General features: G+C 38.9%; 1 protein-coding gene across 5 annotated transcripts in view; it reads left to right on the forward strand.

Moving 5' to 3' along the window:
- Positions 1–1,521: 1,521 nt before the first annotated feature.
- The window catches only part of ATG5 (autophagy related 5), a 122,509-nt gene continuing 106,383 nt past the window's right edge, over positions 1,522–17,647 (forward strand). For 3 of the 5 annotated variants that reach the window (XM_082634004.1, XM_082634006.1, XM_082634008.1), the window contains exons 1-3: positions 1,522–1,797; positions 7,412–7,576; positions 16,488–16,615. In XM_082634004.1, coding sequence (XP_082490130.1) covers positions 7,469–7,576; positions 16,488–16,615 — 236 coding nt within the window. In that variant the 5' untranslated portion in view covers positions 1,522–1,797; positions 7,412–7,468. Of the gene's footprint in view, positions 1,803–7,411; positions 7,577–16,487; positions 16,616–17,647 lie in introns of those variants that run through there. The other 2 variants (XM_082634005.1, XM_082634007.1) reach the window with 2 other exon arrangements.

The raw sequence follows: 17,647 nt of genomic DNA on the forward strand, positions 1-17,647 counted from the left end.
GGGTCAATTCTTAAAGGTTACAAGAAGCTGGATTTTAGCTCAATATAATCACTTTCTACCCATTAGGGTTCTCCATAAATAGTTTCTCTGCCCCCTCTCCAAACATTTTATTAGGAAAAATTTTAAGCATAACAGCAAAGTTGAAATAATTTTACAGTGAACACCCATATGCTCACCACCTAGATTCTACCATTAACATTTTACTGTACTTGCATTATCACATATTTATCCATCTATCCATCCTTCTAGCCATTCGTCCACCCATCTAATTTTTTCAATACATTTCAGAGTAAATTCCATTTAGTTTTGCCTACCATTGGAAAGTGGGGGCAACTTTATCCCAAGAGCTTTTTTACAGAGGCTAATGGCTGTCTGCTGGGGATGCTATAGAGAGGATTTCTGCATTAAGTAAGTGGAGTGGACTGGACTGTGGCTTTCAATTTTTTTTTGACCGTTACCCGTATCAAGAAATGTATTTCACATTCCTACACAGTGTAAACCATGTACATAATAAAGTAAAAACTTCAGGAAACAATATTTACCTTTAATATGTGTGAAGCATGACAATTTTTTTTAACTTAAAAATTGCTAGTCATGACCCACTAACTTGATTTGATGACCCACCAATGAGTTGTGATTCACCACTGTAAAATCATTGGGCTAGACAATCTCCAGGAGGGTTTGCCTTTTTTTTTTTCGGCTGCGCTGCACGGGCCTGTGGGATCTTAGTTCCCCGACTAGGGATTGAACCCATGCCCTCAAGCAGTGAAAGCATGGAGTCCTAGCCACTGGACAGCCAGGGAATTCCTAGAAGATTCTTCCTTTAAAAAGAATCCTGTGGCTAATACTAGGATTTTCCTAGTCTTCCCACTTATCAGGAACCTATCATGAGTCTCAGCACAGTAGTATTCACTTGGCATGCATAGCGTTATGTTGAAAGCCATGTGTAATGAAGAGAAAAACGCTAAATGCCTGCTAAGACTTCTGGATAGACCTAATGCAAACACTTTTTAGGAGTAAGTTGACTAATTGCTTGTCGTTTTCACTAACAGGAAGACATAGGTACGTACAATTGGAGGGATGGCTGGGCTTCAGTATTCAAGTGTTTTAGTCTTTTGTTAAATGCGGCTCTTAATCCGTGCTGGGGCTCTGACAAAGTGGAGAAGATCAAATGAGAAAATAGATATGAAAACACTTTGAAAACCAACGTTTTCTTAATTTTACTGTGTGAAGCCAGGACAGGGATGCTGCGATGAAGCTCTAGTGAGGCAGTGACTCAGTATTTGTAAAACTCTCTGCTCTCACCGAACTGTTATATTAACCTCCCTAAACAACAATGACTATGCCAAAAGCACAGGACTCTCGGAAGAGGGTAGAAGCGGGGAACTTGCCAGCGGTTTGACCGAACATCCACGCTCTCTACTCTGTCCGCGCATGCTCAAGCGCGGTTCCGGCCTCCTCACGGGGTTGGGCCGAACTGGGAGGGCGGAGGGCGGGCCACGTGGGGTCCCGTGACGTCATCTCCGGGCGCCGAGGGTGACTACACTTGCGGTGGGCTTCCAGAGGTCCGCGGCGCTGCGGGCTGTCTTCGCTGGTTACGGGAGGGCGGAAGTGCAGCAGGTTTCGATTCCGACCTCCGCGCAGGTGCCTTCTGCGGCTGCGCGGGCCAGCGGGACTCCAGTCTGGCGCGTCTCTGCGGGACTGTGTGTCTGGCGCTCTCCGCCGCCGCCCAGCCAGAGCCCGAGACCCGAGCGTCCTCACCGGTGCAGGAAGGCGTAGGAGAAGCCTGAGCTTCTGGTAGGGTATGTGTGTGTCTGTCACCCCAGTGTGAAGAAATGCCCAGAGGAAAAGGGTTGGGGAAGTGCTAGGTAGGTGTGGTTAGAAGGAGGGGCGTGTGCGGCGAGAGGAGCGCTCCCCCGGCCGGTGGTGGAGGGTGAAGGTGGCTCCTCCGGGGGAGGTGGCGTTGGCCAAGCGCCGACCTCGGAGCCCTAGTGCCGGCTGGAGGGTGTAGCCTGCGCGGTCTCTCGGGGAATACGTCCCTTCCTTACTAAGGTGGGAAGCTTGGGTCTCGTCGCAGGCTCTAGAGTTTAGTTCGGGACCTGCATTTTTCGTGGAATAGTTATTTAGATCATAGTTATTTTTACAGGCGGTTCGATTCTATCCGAAATCGGTGGGGTTTCTCCCCAGTTTATCTTCTTAGACGCATTCATTGTCTCATTTTAATAATAATATTTAGTGCCAACAAAGCCATTTTCCCTTGGCAGAGCACTTTCACATACTTTATAGTTTGGATTATTTTCAAGTCACACCTGAACTTGGGGAACCTAGGGAAAGTGGATTGGTTCTAGATTTTTCTGAGGGATGGGGAGGCACAGCATGTTTTCAGCAAGAATCAGAACCCAGAGGCTATCAAACAACACTGAATTTCCAAGGCCTTCCTGAGTTTACTTGATAAATTTTAGTCTTTTGGACTGTGTGTACTTGGATCTGAACGGATTTATTTTGTGATTTCCATAAAGGGAGTTGTTGGTTGAATTTTGAATTTGAAAGTAAAGATGTTGGGCTGAGGGTAGCAGTGGAGGGAAATTTTAGAATTTTATATTGGATTTAAGTAGGTGCTTTGATCCTCAAAGGTATGCTGATTAAAATTGTGGAAAAGTGAACAGAATGGTACTATATGGTTAAGAGTTTTTAGGATAATGTACAAGCTTCAAGTGTAGGTTCACTTTATTAATTTAACAGATACAAAGTGCTAGTTATGTTCCAGGCACTGAACAAAAAGTAAACAAAACAGTAAACAGTGAGGAAGACAATAAAAATCCCTGCCATCATGAAGTTCACTTTGAGGGTTGAGGGGGGAGACATTAATTTAAAAGTGAATTAAAATATGTGTCAGGTAATGAAAAGTGCTATGGAGAAAAAATAAAGTAATGAAGGGGAATGAGGAGTGCTGGTAGCATGCATGGGAAATTATAGTGGTGGCCTTAGAAAAGATGACATTTGAGCAGAGACCTAATAGTGATAAAGAAGGGTGCCAGTGGATGTAGTGGAGAGGGCCATCAGAGCAACCACAGAGTCCCTGAGGCGGGAGCACATCAGCAAGTTTGGTTGGAACTGGGGGAGCAAGTTGCGGAGAGAAGTAGATAAGCAAGTCAGAGTGGGGTCAGGTCACATAGGGCCTGCTAACACCTTGTAAGACTTTAGTTTTTACTTTGAATGAGATGGTGGGGTTTTGAGTAAAGGAGTGAACTGATCTGACTTGTGTTTTAAAGGATTTTTCTGATTACTTTGTTGCCTCTCTGCAGCAAGGGCAGAAACGTTGAGACCTCTGTTTGTAGGCCATTGCATTTATCTGGGTTAAAGGTCAAGGTGACTTGGATCAGTGTGGTAAGAGTGGAGGTGGTGAGAAATGGCCAGATTCTAGATTTATATCTAGAATTAATATTTATATCTAGAAAATTTTATATCTTTATATCTAGATATATATCTATATATTTATATCTAGAATTATATTTATATTAAATTTATAAAATTTATAGAATTTATATCTAGAATTATATCTAGAATTAATATATATTAATCTAAGCTAGAGCCATCAAGTGTGAAGAGGGGTCATGGATGACTCCCAGATTTATGGCCTGAGAAGCTAAAGAATGGAGTTAACCACTCAGTGATGTGGGGAAGACCACAGAGTAATAGGGAGAGGAGGGAGGAAGATCTGCAAACATTTTCAGTTTTGCACTTGCTGAATTTTCAAATGAAATGTCAGTATACAGTAGTATATATGAAACTGGAGTTCAGAAGAGAAGTCTAGGCTGAAGATGTAAATATGGGAATTGTTAATGTGTAAGTGATATTTAAAGCTCTGAGAGATCTCCAAAGGCAGGGTTCAAGGACCGTGGGGCACTTCAGCATTTGGAGATTGGAGGGAGTTATGACCTATCCCCCAGGGTGGAGGTGGGGCCGTTCCTTAAAACCCCTGTTCAGAACCAATGATCCTCAGTAACCAGATAGAAGGAAGTAGAAAGCCAGGTCATTAGCTGAGAGAGAGTGAGGAAGGAGATGTGAAAATTTGAGGAGGGGGAGTTGATTTAGGACAGTGGAAGAATAAATGGACTAGGGAAGTAAGAGAATACTGGACAATACTAAGAGCCCACTTTTGAGGTCAGTGTTCATGAATTTAAAGGGAGACCAGCCAGCATATATATTTTTAGATGTTTACAAATTTACTACTGGTAGGTATTTGATATTTTAAGTAATTTCTGAGTAGTTGGGGATTTTGTCAGCAAAACAGCTTCAGGTAATAGGTTGGCCTGTCTTGGTTTGTAGTGTAAAAGGGACTGTTAACAGTGCATTATATTGGGTTGGCCAAAAAGTTCCTTCAGGTTTCTGTAACAGGTTACGGAAAAACCCAAACGAACGTTTTGGCCAGCCCAATATTTTTTATCATACTCACTGTGCTGTTTGCTAAGTGTTGTTGGTTGGGCACCTGCCTCTCTTCCAGGCCATGAATTAGATGCAGAGAATACAGCAGTCAAGAAGTAGTCCCTGCCCTCAGGAAGCTTACTTCTAGTACACTGCATCATGGGTTGGGATTTCTATTCTTCCAAAACATTGCCTTCAAGTTGGATGCATGGTGTTGATATCGTAGTATATGTATGAGAGGGAAAAATAGTGAAATTCGCTGAATATGAAGTGTGATTGTACAGATTTAGGAAAGAGTTTAGGTGGAAAAGTTTCTTAAGTAGCTAGTATAACTTTTGGATTTACACATTTTATTTATTTATATATTTTCCAGTTGTTTTAACAAAAATTCCAGAGCCTATTATGTGCTGATTATGCTAACATCCTGGATACAAAGGTATATATGACTCAGGAGTCATATATATGGTATATATGCTGTCAAGGAACTGATGTGGGGAGGGGCAAGAGACAGATAAGATACACAGCTGCAATGCATTGTTATACCATATAACAATAAAGATATAATAACAGAAGCAATTAGATTATAGTTTGCTTAGTGGAAAGCTTCCCAAGGAGTTAATGTTAAGCTGACTCTTAAAAGAGGATTAAGAGTTGGCCAAGAGAAGGGGCAAATGGTATTCAAGCAGAGGGGCCGTGGAAGCACAGGGAAACCATGTATTAAATACATTTACCATTTTTCCAGTGGTTGGTTACTAGGTGCTAAATACCCAACAACCCTGTGAAATTAGAATTATCTTCAGTTTATAGATATGAGGTTTAGAGATGTCAGGTTTGTTGTCCAAGGACGTACAGCTTATATGTGGAAGTCAGGGTTGAAACCTATGTCAGTCTGATTTCAGAACCCCTCAACTACCTTACTATATAGGCTGCTGTAAGCATTTAAATCTTCTTTGTCCTTGTTCTTTGTCCTTCAGCCAGTCTTTTTACCAACTTCTATTCATTCTTCCTTGGAAAGCCCTCCTGTCTCTCATCAATCCACTGCTACCAGTCTAGGTCAGGCACTCATTATATGCCTTAGTTGCTGAAATTGCTTCCTGGCTAGCCTCTCTCTGGCTCTGGATCCCCTTTTGTGCACTGCTACCAGATAATTGTTTTTATTTCACCATTATAAAACCTTTCTAGGCTTGTTGGAAGAAATTGAAAACCCACAAGTTTCTATTTGGTGTACTTCATGATCCAGTTACATTTTATATTTACAAATTTGACATTAAAAGAATAATAATTGCTTTTCTTTCTCAGCACATGCTGTGTCCATTACCATGTCAAATACTTTATAGATTTTTTTTTTTTCTAGAACAACCTGGTGACTTTTACAGGTAAGGAAATTTAGACTTAGTGAAGTAAAGTGACTTACCTAGGATCAGGTATGATAGTAAAACATGTCACAGGTCAGCTCTTTCATTATCTACTACTCCTCCCAACACAAAGTTTCCTAAAAAGTTGGTACACATACTGCTCCTGCCACTTCCTGCCTTTGCTGATGCTATTTTGCCTTGCTTGGAATATTTGTCTTCTTTTTGTCTGTCCATATTCTACTCATTCTTCAAGTTCAATATCTTTTAAGATTCTTCCCTGAACACTATAGGTTCTGTTAATATTTAACTTCTTCCCCTCCTGCATTATGAAAGCTCTCACAAAGTAACATTTAGTTATAACCATGGACATTTTGGCATGGGAAGGGATGTTTGGCAATACGTATGGTATGATGGAAAAAATATGAGATTGGAAATCCTGCTGTAGGAGAGGAGAAGTAGAGGCACAGTGAGGTAACAGAGATTCTGTCTGATTCATGCATAGAAGAAAGGTTATTCTGAGCAGGGTCCTGAATGATGTGTAAGTTGGAAGGCGAGGTGGGGAAGGCTACTTTAGGGTAAGGAACCACCGGCATGAGCAAAGCCATGCAAAGGACATGAAAGTGCGTGGTATGTTTAGCAGATTTGTAAATAATACCTTCTGGGCAATGCCTGAGGTTTTTAAAAAGTTGTTATCACCACCATCATCATCATCATCTTGTATGCCCTCAGCACCTGCCACAGAGCTGGGCATATCAAATGATCAAATATTTATTGACTCTTTATTGAATGTTATTAGCAATGTTCAATGTATAATTTTTAGTTATTTTCCTTTACTCTCATAATTCCAGTTTACACTAAATAATGCTTTTGATTATTCTAAGTTCTTTGAACATTTTTTGAGACATGTTCTGGTTGGTTCTATAAATTATGATGATAAATACACTTTATAGTACTGTGTTATAGGCATTGTTCTAAGTGTTCTACATGTATTAATTTAATTTTCATATCTATCTTATATGGTCAGTGCTGTTATTCCCATTTTACAGATGAGAAAACTGAGACACAGAAGTTATAGGTGAAGGGTTCACTTTAGATAAGCGGTAGACTCTTTTGGGGCTTGAGAGAATGATGCAAGTATAGTTTCACTTTGGCTGTGTTTCATTAGTTGTATATGTAATTTTGAAATGGTTACTTCCGTGATCTCTTTAAATAAATAATAGCTCCACATTTAGAATTTGTTGTACTGATTTTTGCATTCATTCTAAGGAATGCCCATCACGGAGTTTTTGTTTTTTTTTTTCTTTTTCTTTTTCTTTTTGCGGTATGCGGGCCTCTCACTGTTGTGGCCTCTCCCGTTGCGGAGCACAGGCTCCGGACGCGCAGGCCCAGCGGCCATGGCTCACGGGCCCAGCCGCTCCGCGGCATATGGGATCCTCCCAGACCGGGGCACGAACCCGTATCCCCTGCATCAGCAGGCGGACTCTCAACCACTGCGCCACCAGGGAGGCCCTTCACGGAGTTTTTTGAAGTGAATAATCTTTATGCATTCTTTTTTTCCTATAATCTTTCTTTGTTTTGGAGCAGGTTCATTTATACCTGCAAGGATCTAATACTCTTTGTTTTATTTTCAGTTTGGCTTTGGCTGGAAAAGAATTTAGCCTATATGTACTGCTTTAACCACTGGAAGAATGACAGATGACAAAGATGTGCTTCGAGATGTGTGGTTTGGACGAATTCCAACTTGCTTCACCCTCTATCAGGATGAGATAACTGAACGGGAGGCAGAACCATATTATGTAAGTATGTTGATGGTGGCAAATGGGATACCATAACTTTGTCCATTTTTGTAAATAAAGCTCTAAGAACCTGGAGGCTGGTTTTCAACATTTTATATACAATTAGTATGTGCTTATTGTGGAAAAAAATTAGGAGACAGATCTATGAAAAGAAGGAAATAAGAATTACCTCTAATCCTACTACTCAGAGGAAGAAAACACTGTTGGCATGTTGATGTGGGACCTTCTTGACGTTCTTTTTCTTATGCATATATAGTATATGATAATGAATCATAAGTTATGTGTGGTTTTTTAACAGGAAGCTATTTTGAAAATGCTAGGTTCAGACTTGATTCTTTTGTATGTAGGTGGTTCAAAGCAACTATTTAAATTCTTTTTGCAAGCTGAGTGAACCTATGAATGTGTGTGTGACTTCATATGTTCATGAGCTAATATAGATTATATGAAATATATTGTTTAATAACATAAATCACTGTATATAGGCCTGTAGGTTTGAGTTAGTGTATTATCTGTTCTAAAAAAAAAAGAGTATCAATTATCTTCTGATTTTAGTCTGCTTTTTTTTCTTTTCTAATTGCATATATGATCCAAACGTAAGCATGTGTCAGTCAGACATAATAGTATCTTGCCTTTTTACTGAATAGTCCCTAGTAGTCAAAGACATTCTCAATTGTTATTTTAGTTTTTTTTTTTTTTTTCATCTCAGGTACACATAATATTGTTTACTCAGGAAGATCTGGAGAAGTGGAAATGTATCTGTGGTTCTGGATTATTTCTTGTTTTGCTTTTTAAAAATATTAATTAATTAATTAATTAATTAATTTTTTGGGCTGCATTGGGTCTTCGTTGCTGCGCGCAGGCTTTCTCTAGTTGTGGCAAGTGGGGGCTTCTCTTCATTGCAGCGCACTGGCTTTTCATTGCAGTGGCTTCTCTTGTTGCGGTGCACGGGCTCTAGGCGCGAGGGCTTCAGTAGTTGTGGCTCACGAGCTCTAGAGCTCAGGCTCAGTAGTTGTGGCACACGGGCTTAGTTGCTCCGCGGCATGTGGGATCTTCCCGGACCAGGGCTCGAACCCGTGTCCCCTGCATTGGCAGGTGGATCTTAACCAGTGCACCACCAGAGAAGTCCTCTTGTTTCACTTAAGTAAAGCTTGCGCTTGGCTTTATTCCTGTCTGTTGGAGGGGCAGCAGTATTCCACAGCCTTCTCCAGCTGTGGGAAGTCAGACTGCTGGAAGAAGCTCCTTCAGGGGCCCATTCACTAAATTTTTGGGTAGAGGAACTTGCATTTTTCTCTGCACATTCTCGAATCTGGCATAGGTCATGCAACTGGTAGATACTCAGTGCATGAAAGCCTCTCCACACCCATGTTAGGGGTTTGTTTTAAATTCTCTGGGTTTTCTTAATGAATGATAATTTCAGAGAAATTGGGCAGTCTTTTGTACTAGTATTTAGGTAGTCGTAGCTGATTATATTTATAAATTTGAGTCGTTTTAATTTTGGAAACCTCAACAGTTTTCTGCCTTTAGAAAAACTTCCATGGTTAAAAACGAGGTGTGATCATAGTTTATTTTTAGAGACATTTCATTTGTTAGATGTATTTTTCCTCTTCTCCCCCTGTAGCATGGGTTAAGATATCATTTATGTTTGTTTCCAAACTAGCTTTTGCTATTTTAATGAAAACTTTTAACTTTGCGTAGCTTTCTAATAGTATATGTGTCCAGTTGGTCAAAGTGGCAAAAACTAAGAAATATATAATTTAAGACTGTTTACTTTTAAGTCAGAGTATGATGTTTGACACACTTTCTGCAGTTAAAAAAAAATCCAAGTAAAGAATATAACATTTTTCCTTCCTTATATATGAATCTGTTTAAATATGAAAAGACTGTTGTGAGACCTAAAGGGTAAGTTTTTTCTGTCTGTTTCTAATCGAATTAAAAATGGCAAAGAGTAACGGGGGATAACTGTTGGAGGAAGAGGATTGTTTTGTCTAATAGTAATTGATTTTTTTCTTGAATTCTTCCTAATTCTTCACCCAAAAGAAACTCATTACATAGTCATTGTGATTATGTTTTTGCAGAATATTGGGTGATAGGCATATAATAAATATTAAACAAAGAACTGGATTTTAAAACCATGCAGCATAATTCAGATTTTGTTCTTTAAATACATACATACTTAATAAACACATACGTACTTAAGTATAAGAAAGACAATATACAAAACCACTAGCAGTGGTTACCCTTAGAATTATTATAGGTGAGCATTTTAGTGCCAACATGATTTTAGTTCACCTGTCTCTTGGTTGTAAATTAAACTTGAATGTATTTTTTAATTGCTTTGAGTTATAATAATGATAACGTTTTAAAGATTCTGGATGAAATGAGATGAAAATATCATAGCCTGAGAGCCAGTAGACCTCTTCCCCAGACATTCTCAAAGTTCAGGTGAAGTAACGTAACAGGGTTGTCACCAAGGGTTGAAGAGTCCATTCACATTCACATGGAGGTGCAGGAAGGATGGGTGAAAGGGAATGTAGTTTATTTTTATTAATGTTTATAGCTTATTTCTTAGAAACTAGATTTTAAAATATCCACTTGTACCAAATTTATAAATTATTATTCATATAGTCTTCTGGAATTTCCTGTTTCCATTGGAAAAGCATGTTAATATTAGACATATTCCTGTCTATTTGTTGGCTCCGTATACATCTTTCAGCCATCATCCTATATGTATATCATTGAGAATTACATCTTATTTTACAGGGAGTATTAGGAAGGAAATTTGTTAGAAAATAGGCAACTTTAAAAAAAAAAAGGCAACTTTTCAATTTTTGTTGTTTCTGTTATATTCATTTGAACTGTTGCTTTTCATTTAGATTATCCAGTATGAAACATACGTACTAAAGTGCATTCATAGTTTGTGACCTGTTACCAGAGGAAATCACATAGATACGTGGTCATTGATTTGAGTGGACCCTAAACATTTCCCAGCATTCCTTTTATGTTTCCTTAGCTGTCTCTGTTCTTCTCTGCTAGGACTATTTCTCTGAGTCCTGACCTCATCTTTCTTGACAGGTGACCTCACTTTCTACTTCACAAAGGAAATAGAAACCATACAGTAGGACCTTCCTTAACTTTCTGCCACCAAGTCTGTAAAACATATCTGCACTCAACATATTTTTACTTTTTCTCTCTCCTGTTTTAATGGAAGAGGTGTCCTTTCTTCCTAGACAAGGCCCAGCCTTCCATCTATGTTCTGGATCCCATCTCCTGCTTCTCTATTTACTTTACTTTCAAATTTTTCTATCTACTGACTTCTTCTTTGCAGCATTTATATTGTCTCAAATCCTTTCTATCCTAAAACAACCCTCTGTTGACCCCATCCTCCTTACAACTGCTTGCTTTTTCTTCACAGCCAGACTTTTTTTTTTTTTTTTTTTTGCGGTATGCGGGCCTCTCACTGTTGTGGCCTCTCCCGTTGCGGAGCACAGGCTCCGGATGCGCAGGCTCAGCGGCCATGGCTCACGGGCCCAGCCGCTCCGCGGCATATGGGATCCTCCCAGACCGGGGCACGAACCCGTATCCCCTGCATCGGCAGGTGGACTCTCAACCACTGCGCCACCAGGGAGGCCCCAGACTTATTAAAAAGACCGTCTGTACTCATTGTTTCCTTCCCATCTCCCACTACTTAATTCACTGTAATCATATTTCACCCTTCTGCAACAGAACTGTTCTTGTCACTGTCACTAATGACATCTTTTTTTTTTTTTACCAGCCAATTTGATGTCATTGGCTGTTTTCTCCATTGCTCTGCAGTGCCTCATTCCTGGTTTTGCTTCTGTGGGCCCCTTTGCCAGGGGACCTCTTTTGCTTGTTGCTCAGTGTTGGCATTCGTTGAGGCTTTGCCTTTTTTTTTTTTCTTTTTCCACTTCACTGTTCCCCCCCCCCCCCAGAGCTTTCACTCGATTTTTATATCTTTGTTGAGCATTTTTATCTTGACAGCTCCCCAGGATTTTTCTCCTGGTCTCCAGACCTATATGTCTTTCTGCTGGATAGCCTCACTTAGATGTCTTGAAGGAACTCAAACTGAGTGTGTTTGAAACTGGACTCATCATCTTTACTCCAGAAAACCTGATTATCTGCCATCTTCCCTTCCTGTTTTATCATCCAGCTAATTAATTACTCTTACAGTAATTAATATGGGACTCATGCTTTGATACTTCCTTCTCCCGTATCCCTGACATTCATTCATAACTTAGTCCATCTGATTTTACATCTCAAATATTTCACGCTTTTCTGATTCCTTTCATACCCACTGATACAGCCTAGTTCAGGCCACCATTTAAAAACTAGTGTATTGGGCTTCCCTGGTGGCGCAGTGGTTGAGAGTCCACCTGCCGATGCAGGGGACACTGGTTCGTGCCCCGGTCTGGGAAGATCCCACATGCCGCGGAGCGGCTGGGCCCGTGAGCCATGGCCGCTGAGCCTGCGCATCCGGAGCCTGTGCTCCGCAGCGGGAGAGGCCACAACAGTGAGAGGCCCGCATACTGCAAAAAAATAAAAAATAAAAAATAAAAAAAAATAAAAAATAAAATAAAAACTAGTGTATTGGGACTTCCCTGGTGGCACAGTGGTTAAGAATCCACCTACCAGTGCGGGGGACACGGGTTCGAGCCCCGGTCTGCGAAGGTCCCACATGCTGCGGAGCAAATAAGCCCGTGTGCCACAACTACTGAGCCTGCGCTCTAGAGCCCGCGAGCCACAGCTACTGAGCCCACATGCCACAACTACTGAAGCCTGCATGCCTAGAGCCCATGCTCCACAATGAGAGAAGCCACCGCAATGAGAAACTCGCGCACCTCAACAAAGAGTAGCCCCCTCTCACCCCCGTGCGTAGCAATGAAGGCCCAATGCAGCCAAATAAATAAATAAATAAATTTATAAAACAACAACAACAAAAAAAAACTAGTGTATTGTATAGTATTAACTAATTTCCCTGGTTTCAGTCTTGCCCATTTTCCAGTCTGCAGTTGGAGTCATCTTTTCAAAACACATATCTGACATTGTCACCTGCCAGCTAGAAACCTTTAGTGGCTTTTCATTGTCTTTAGGATCCTTAATATAGTTTACAAGGTTCTTCATGATCTGGTCCCTTGCTTCTTCAGTACTGTTCTGTCCTAAACCTCTACAGTCCTGTCGTATTCAACTTCTTATAATTCCTCATGTGCCAGTCTTTGTCCTTTTGTATTCACGCCATGCCTTCTTGCAGTTCCCTCTGCTGGAATGAGCAGCAGTATCTCCCACCCCTACTCACACCCAGACATCCACACCAACGCATGTTTGATTCATTCCTGTTTTCCTTTTGACCCTTGCCTTAAAATTGACTTCCTGTCGAGGCTTCCCTGAGCTCCTAGGTTGGGTTAAATTTCTTTGCTACTTGCTCCTATAACGTTCTTTACTTCCTCTTTGCATGCATCATATTTGTAATTTTGTCTTTACTGTCTGCCTCTCAAGCCTGTAAGCTCCCTGAGAGGAAGAATTCTTTCTGTCTCATTCCGTGCTCTATCCTCATCACCTAGAGTGATGCCTCACACATTGAAATGGGACAGAATTCTGGTGTATTTTAATTCTGTTTTTGTTTTTAGATAAGTGAATCTCTAATTTTATCATTGAAAATTGTTGGACAAATAGGATTTGGTGTAAACAAATAATATTACGGGCACTTTTTTTCTGAAACATAAGTAATCTATACAACTATGTAAAACATGTATTACTTATAAGCTGTACAGAGAAAAAAAATGAATCACTTGTGTCATACTGAGTACTTGACAGTGCTGAAAGAGGAATAAGGGAATGACAGAGTCCACGTAGTGGACAATGTCCCTGGGGGGGGGTTAATCCTTTTTGTATTAAAAGAACTTAAAGAACCTTGAAGACATTAATCAAAGTGAAATAAGCCAGACACAAAAGGACAAATATTTCATGATTCCATTTAGATGAGGTACCTAGAATGGTCTAATTCAAAGAGACAGAAAGTAAAAAAGTGATTACAAAGGGCCGGGGGGAAGAGGAGAACGGGGGAATTACTGTTTAATAGGTACAGCGTTTGAGTTTGGGGTGATGAAAAGTTCCGGAGGTGGACAGTGGTGATAGTTGCACAGCAGTGTGAATGTATTTAATGCCACTGAACTATACACTTAAAATGGTTAACCTGGTAAATTTTACACTGGGTATATTTTACCACAGTTTTTAAAAACGAACTTGAAGTAAACCAATTTGATACACCGAAGAAAAACCTTATGTGATACAATCTGGATGTAAAAGGCAGGGTGATGTCTTTTTGCTGTTATTTTCTTTCCCTTTTTACCTATTTAAATATTTACTAGATAAAGTATCTATACCTACTCTAGTTATTTCTTAGTGCTACTATGTATAGATATTTATGTTAGTTACAGATTACTCCCACAGGCTAATTCAGGACAGAAGATTCCAGCTACATTTTAGTGTACCTTCTGTCTGAAGAATGAGCATTCTTTTACAATTTATCACTTTTGACCTTTTGTCCCACTTAACCTTTTGCATCTCCGATTCATTCAGCAAATATTTATTGTATGCCTGCTATGAAGCAGGCACTGTTTTGGGCATTGGGAATGTTAGTTAGCGGTGAACAAAACAGATGAAAACCCCTGTCTTAATGGAGCTTACGTTCTAATGTTCCTCATTCCTTATTGTAAATAAGTTTTTGTTTCATGAAAACCATTTGTGAATTTTTCAGCAAATTTGGTTGAACCCTATGCATGTAGTACAGCTCTTTCCAAAATCAGGAGCTGATATCCATACTCATTTAGTCCTGATATATCTTCCTTCTTATGATCTCCATAGGGTAATATCATTCTCTACAGAATAGATAGCTATGCAATGCCCAACAGACATTTTAAATTAAAGTCCTTGACTTACTAACATAGAACTATTGGACTAATAGAACATACTTATTTATTTTTTAAAAATGGCTAATTTACCATGCTATTTTAATTTCGTAGAGACTGTCCATGATACTTCTGTACTTGATTCTGTCATTTCTGACTCTAATGAATCATTTCTTTGCCATTTATTTAATAGAATATGGTTTTGGCAAGTTATTTAAGCTGTATGTAAAATAGAGGTGATAATAATTCTGCCTGTAAAACAGCTAGTGCTTTTCCTTATACATAGTAAGTATTAGTTTCCTTTTTTTTCCCTTCCCTAATCACATTCTAGTTGTTTCTTTATAAAAGAGGAACTTACGTTCTATTGAACCCACACAGCTATCCAACACCTTGTTCCCAGTATTAGTACCTTTCTTCCATACTGGAGCATGCCAAGTACTACCTATACCCCTGTACCCTGTAGCTCCTAGGAGTACTGTCATGTTCCCTTACCTAACTGGGGCCTGTTACCTTGATCTCCAGTGATTAAGTATTAGTCCCTTTAACCAGAATATTTCTCTTTGTATATATTTCCCAGCCCGCTACATAATTCTACTTGATCTACTGATCAAAAGACATAACCTTGAATAAGCAGCATGAAAAGTGATGTGGAGTTACACTCACAGAAGCAGCTGAAAGAGAGTCACAAAACAGTTTTACCAGCAAAAGAAGACAGAAGCTTAGGAAAACAAGAAATGGCTAGAGAGTCTGCTGCAAAGGAGGAAAATACATGAATTTTTGCCAGTTTCCTCCTTTTACCTACTTGTAGGTTCTTTAAATAAATTCTTGCTCTCTTATGTTTTCTTTCTGGGTACCTTTCCTAGGGGAAAAACGCTGACAGCCTTCATACTATTCCAGTTGAGGCTTTACCAACCTCAGTGTTCTTTTCCAGACTTTTCTCTCTCCAGAGTCCAAGTAGGTCCAGCCTCCGTAAGGACAGATTGAGGGAGTTGATTGACAGTGGCAGGATCATCAGTCCACCAGCATTACACTCTAAGCTTGTACTTTATTGCATTTAAATATTTAAATGTGTAGCTCAAAAGTCAGTCATCTAACTTACCTCTCTCCTTGAGATTTCTTCATTAGTAATCACAAAAATCTGTTCTGACTTCCAGACCTCCCCCACTTTTCCATTCCTTCTTTCTCATCTCATGTAATATTTCCTTAACAGATTTCCTATCTAGAATCTTACCTTATTGCAATTTTTACATACGATGGCTAGAATATTCCTCAAGTACTATTTTTCATCACGCCATTAATGGTATCATAGTGGGCTTCACTGTTTATCAAATGAAAATTTCTATTTCACCTTCAAAGTTCTTTCTATGGCTGCCATGAAGTATTTTTGTAAGTATTTTTTATGAGTTTTTTTTGTTTTGTTTTTAGCCTCCACTTTATTTTAGCCTCATAGAAAAGGATAGATTATGTCCTTGTCTTGGTGTTCTTCACTGCAACTAAGCCAGTACACAGTAGATTATCAAAATGTGATGGACCAATTGAGAAGTCCTGATTGATAAGTCAAGGTGTACATTAGACTGAGTTAATTATCTTCTCAGAAGTTGAATTAACTCAGGTGAATCATATTAATTTTTAAGTTAAATTTGATAGAACTAGTAAGTAGCCTAAATAGTATGACATCTGATTGCGTTGTATTTTTATTTGGAAAAAAGTATTACAGAAAGATTGCATATAAACTTGTGTTGTTTATTATTCTAGGCATTTATCTTATAAGCTATACATAAGTAATGACCTCATAAGAAATTTTAAAACATCTTAGCCTTTAGCCTTTGATTTTCTATAAAAAGCAGTTGACTTTGTGTGGAGTATTCAAAATAATGCAAAGAAAATGGTTGTTTTTCAGAATATTCAAAATATATTAAAAAACCTATTTAGTATATTTCTTTTTGAAAAAATAGTAAATAAATATGGTTTACAAATTTTCATTTCAGTTGCTTTTGCCAAGAGTAAGTTATTTGACGTTGGTAACTGACAAAGTGAAAAAGCACTTTCAGAAGGTTATGAGACAAGAAGACATTAGTGAGATATGGTTTGAATATGAAGGCACACCACTGAAATGGTGAGTGAATTTTTCTGCATTATTAAGCGTTGAGTATATACTAGCTTTAAGAAGGTATAGTGCCTTGAAGCAGTTTTTTTTAAAGTTCTATACAAGAAGTCACTAGTCTAGCTCTATAATGCAGTGAATTTTAAACCAATGCTGGAATATTTTATTGGCAATATTTCTGTCTTCTATTTGGATGCATGGGAGACTGGACAGATTTGTATATTTTCAACAATAGATTTTTTATATGGCATAATAATAGTATATTTGGTTATGGAGTTTTTGTTTTTTATTTTTTATTTTTTTAAACGTGTATTGAAAACTCCCTTATGAATAAGTCACTCTGTGACACTATTCAGTTTTGTTTCTATCTCTAAACTCTTTTTACACAGAACTTTATATACACATGATTCCCTAAAGGGGCATCTTTCAAACTGATTGTCACATATAGTTGACCGCTGTGCCATAAGCATATGTTGTTTAGCCTTGGTTTAGTCTTTAAATTATATTGATTTCCTTTTTGTGTGAAAAATAATTTCGGTAGTATATCGGAATGCCATTTTTTCAGAAACATTTAAAATAAATATCCATTTTCAGATACATAAATCTGGGCTTATCCATGTATAGATGATGTAATTTTGTACTTCCTCTGTAACTGGGAACTTTGGTCATTGTGCTTCCAAAAATATTTAATGAAATTGAAGAAATTACAGGGAGAATGTTAAAAAATGACTCAAGACATGCTGAGATATCGGTGTTGAAATGCTGCCTTATAGATGTAGTTGAATGAGAAAGATACAGGCTGAGTCAAGCTTTAAGTGAAATATGAAAAATATAAATAGTTTAATAATGGACTTGCTCTTTGAGTCTGGGAAGAATAAAGAATGAAGAGTTTTAAAAGAGACTTAAAGCAAATAAAAGGAAGCTAGTAGGTGTGTAGTAAGCGCAGCTGACTTGAATCCAAGGATTACTTAGAAACAAGGAGTCAACTTTTAGAACTCACCTTGTGCTGATGAATTTCCAAGAGTGGGTAGATTTCTCTTAATG

This window comes from Mesoplodon mirus (assembly GCF_964341445.2).
Source record: "Mesoplodon mirus genome assembly, chromosome: 10".
Lineage (NCBI taxonomy): Eukaryota > Metazoa > Chordata > Mammalia > Artiodactyla > Ziphiidae > Mesoplodon > Mesoplodon mirus.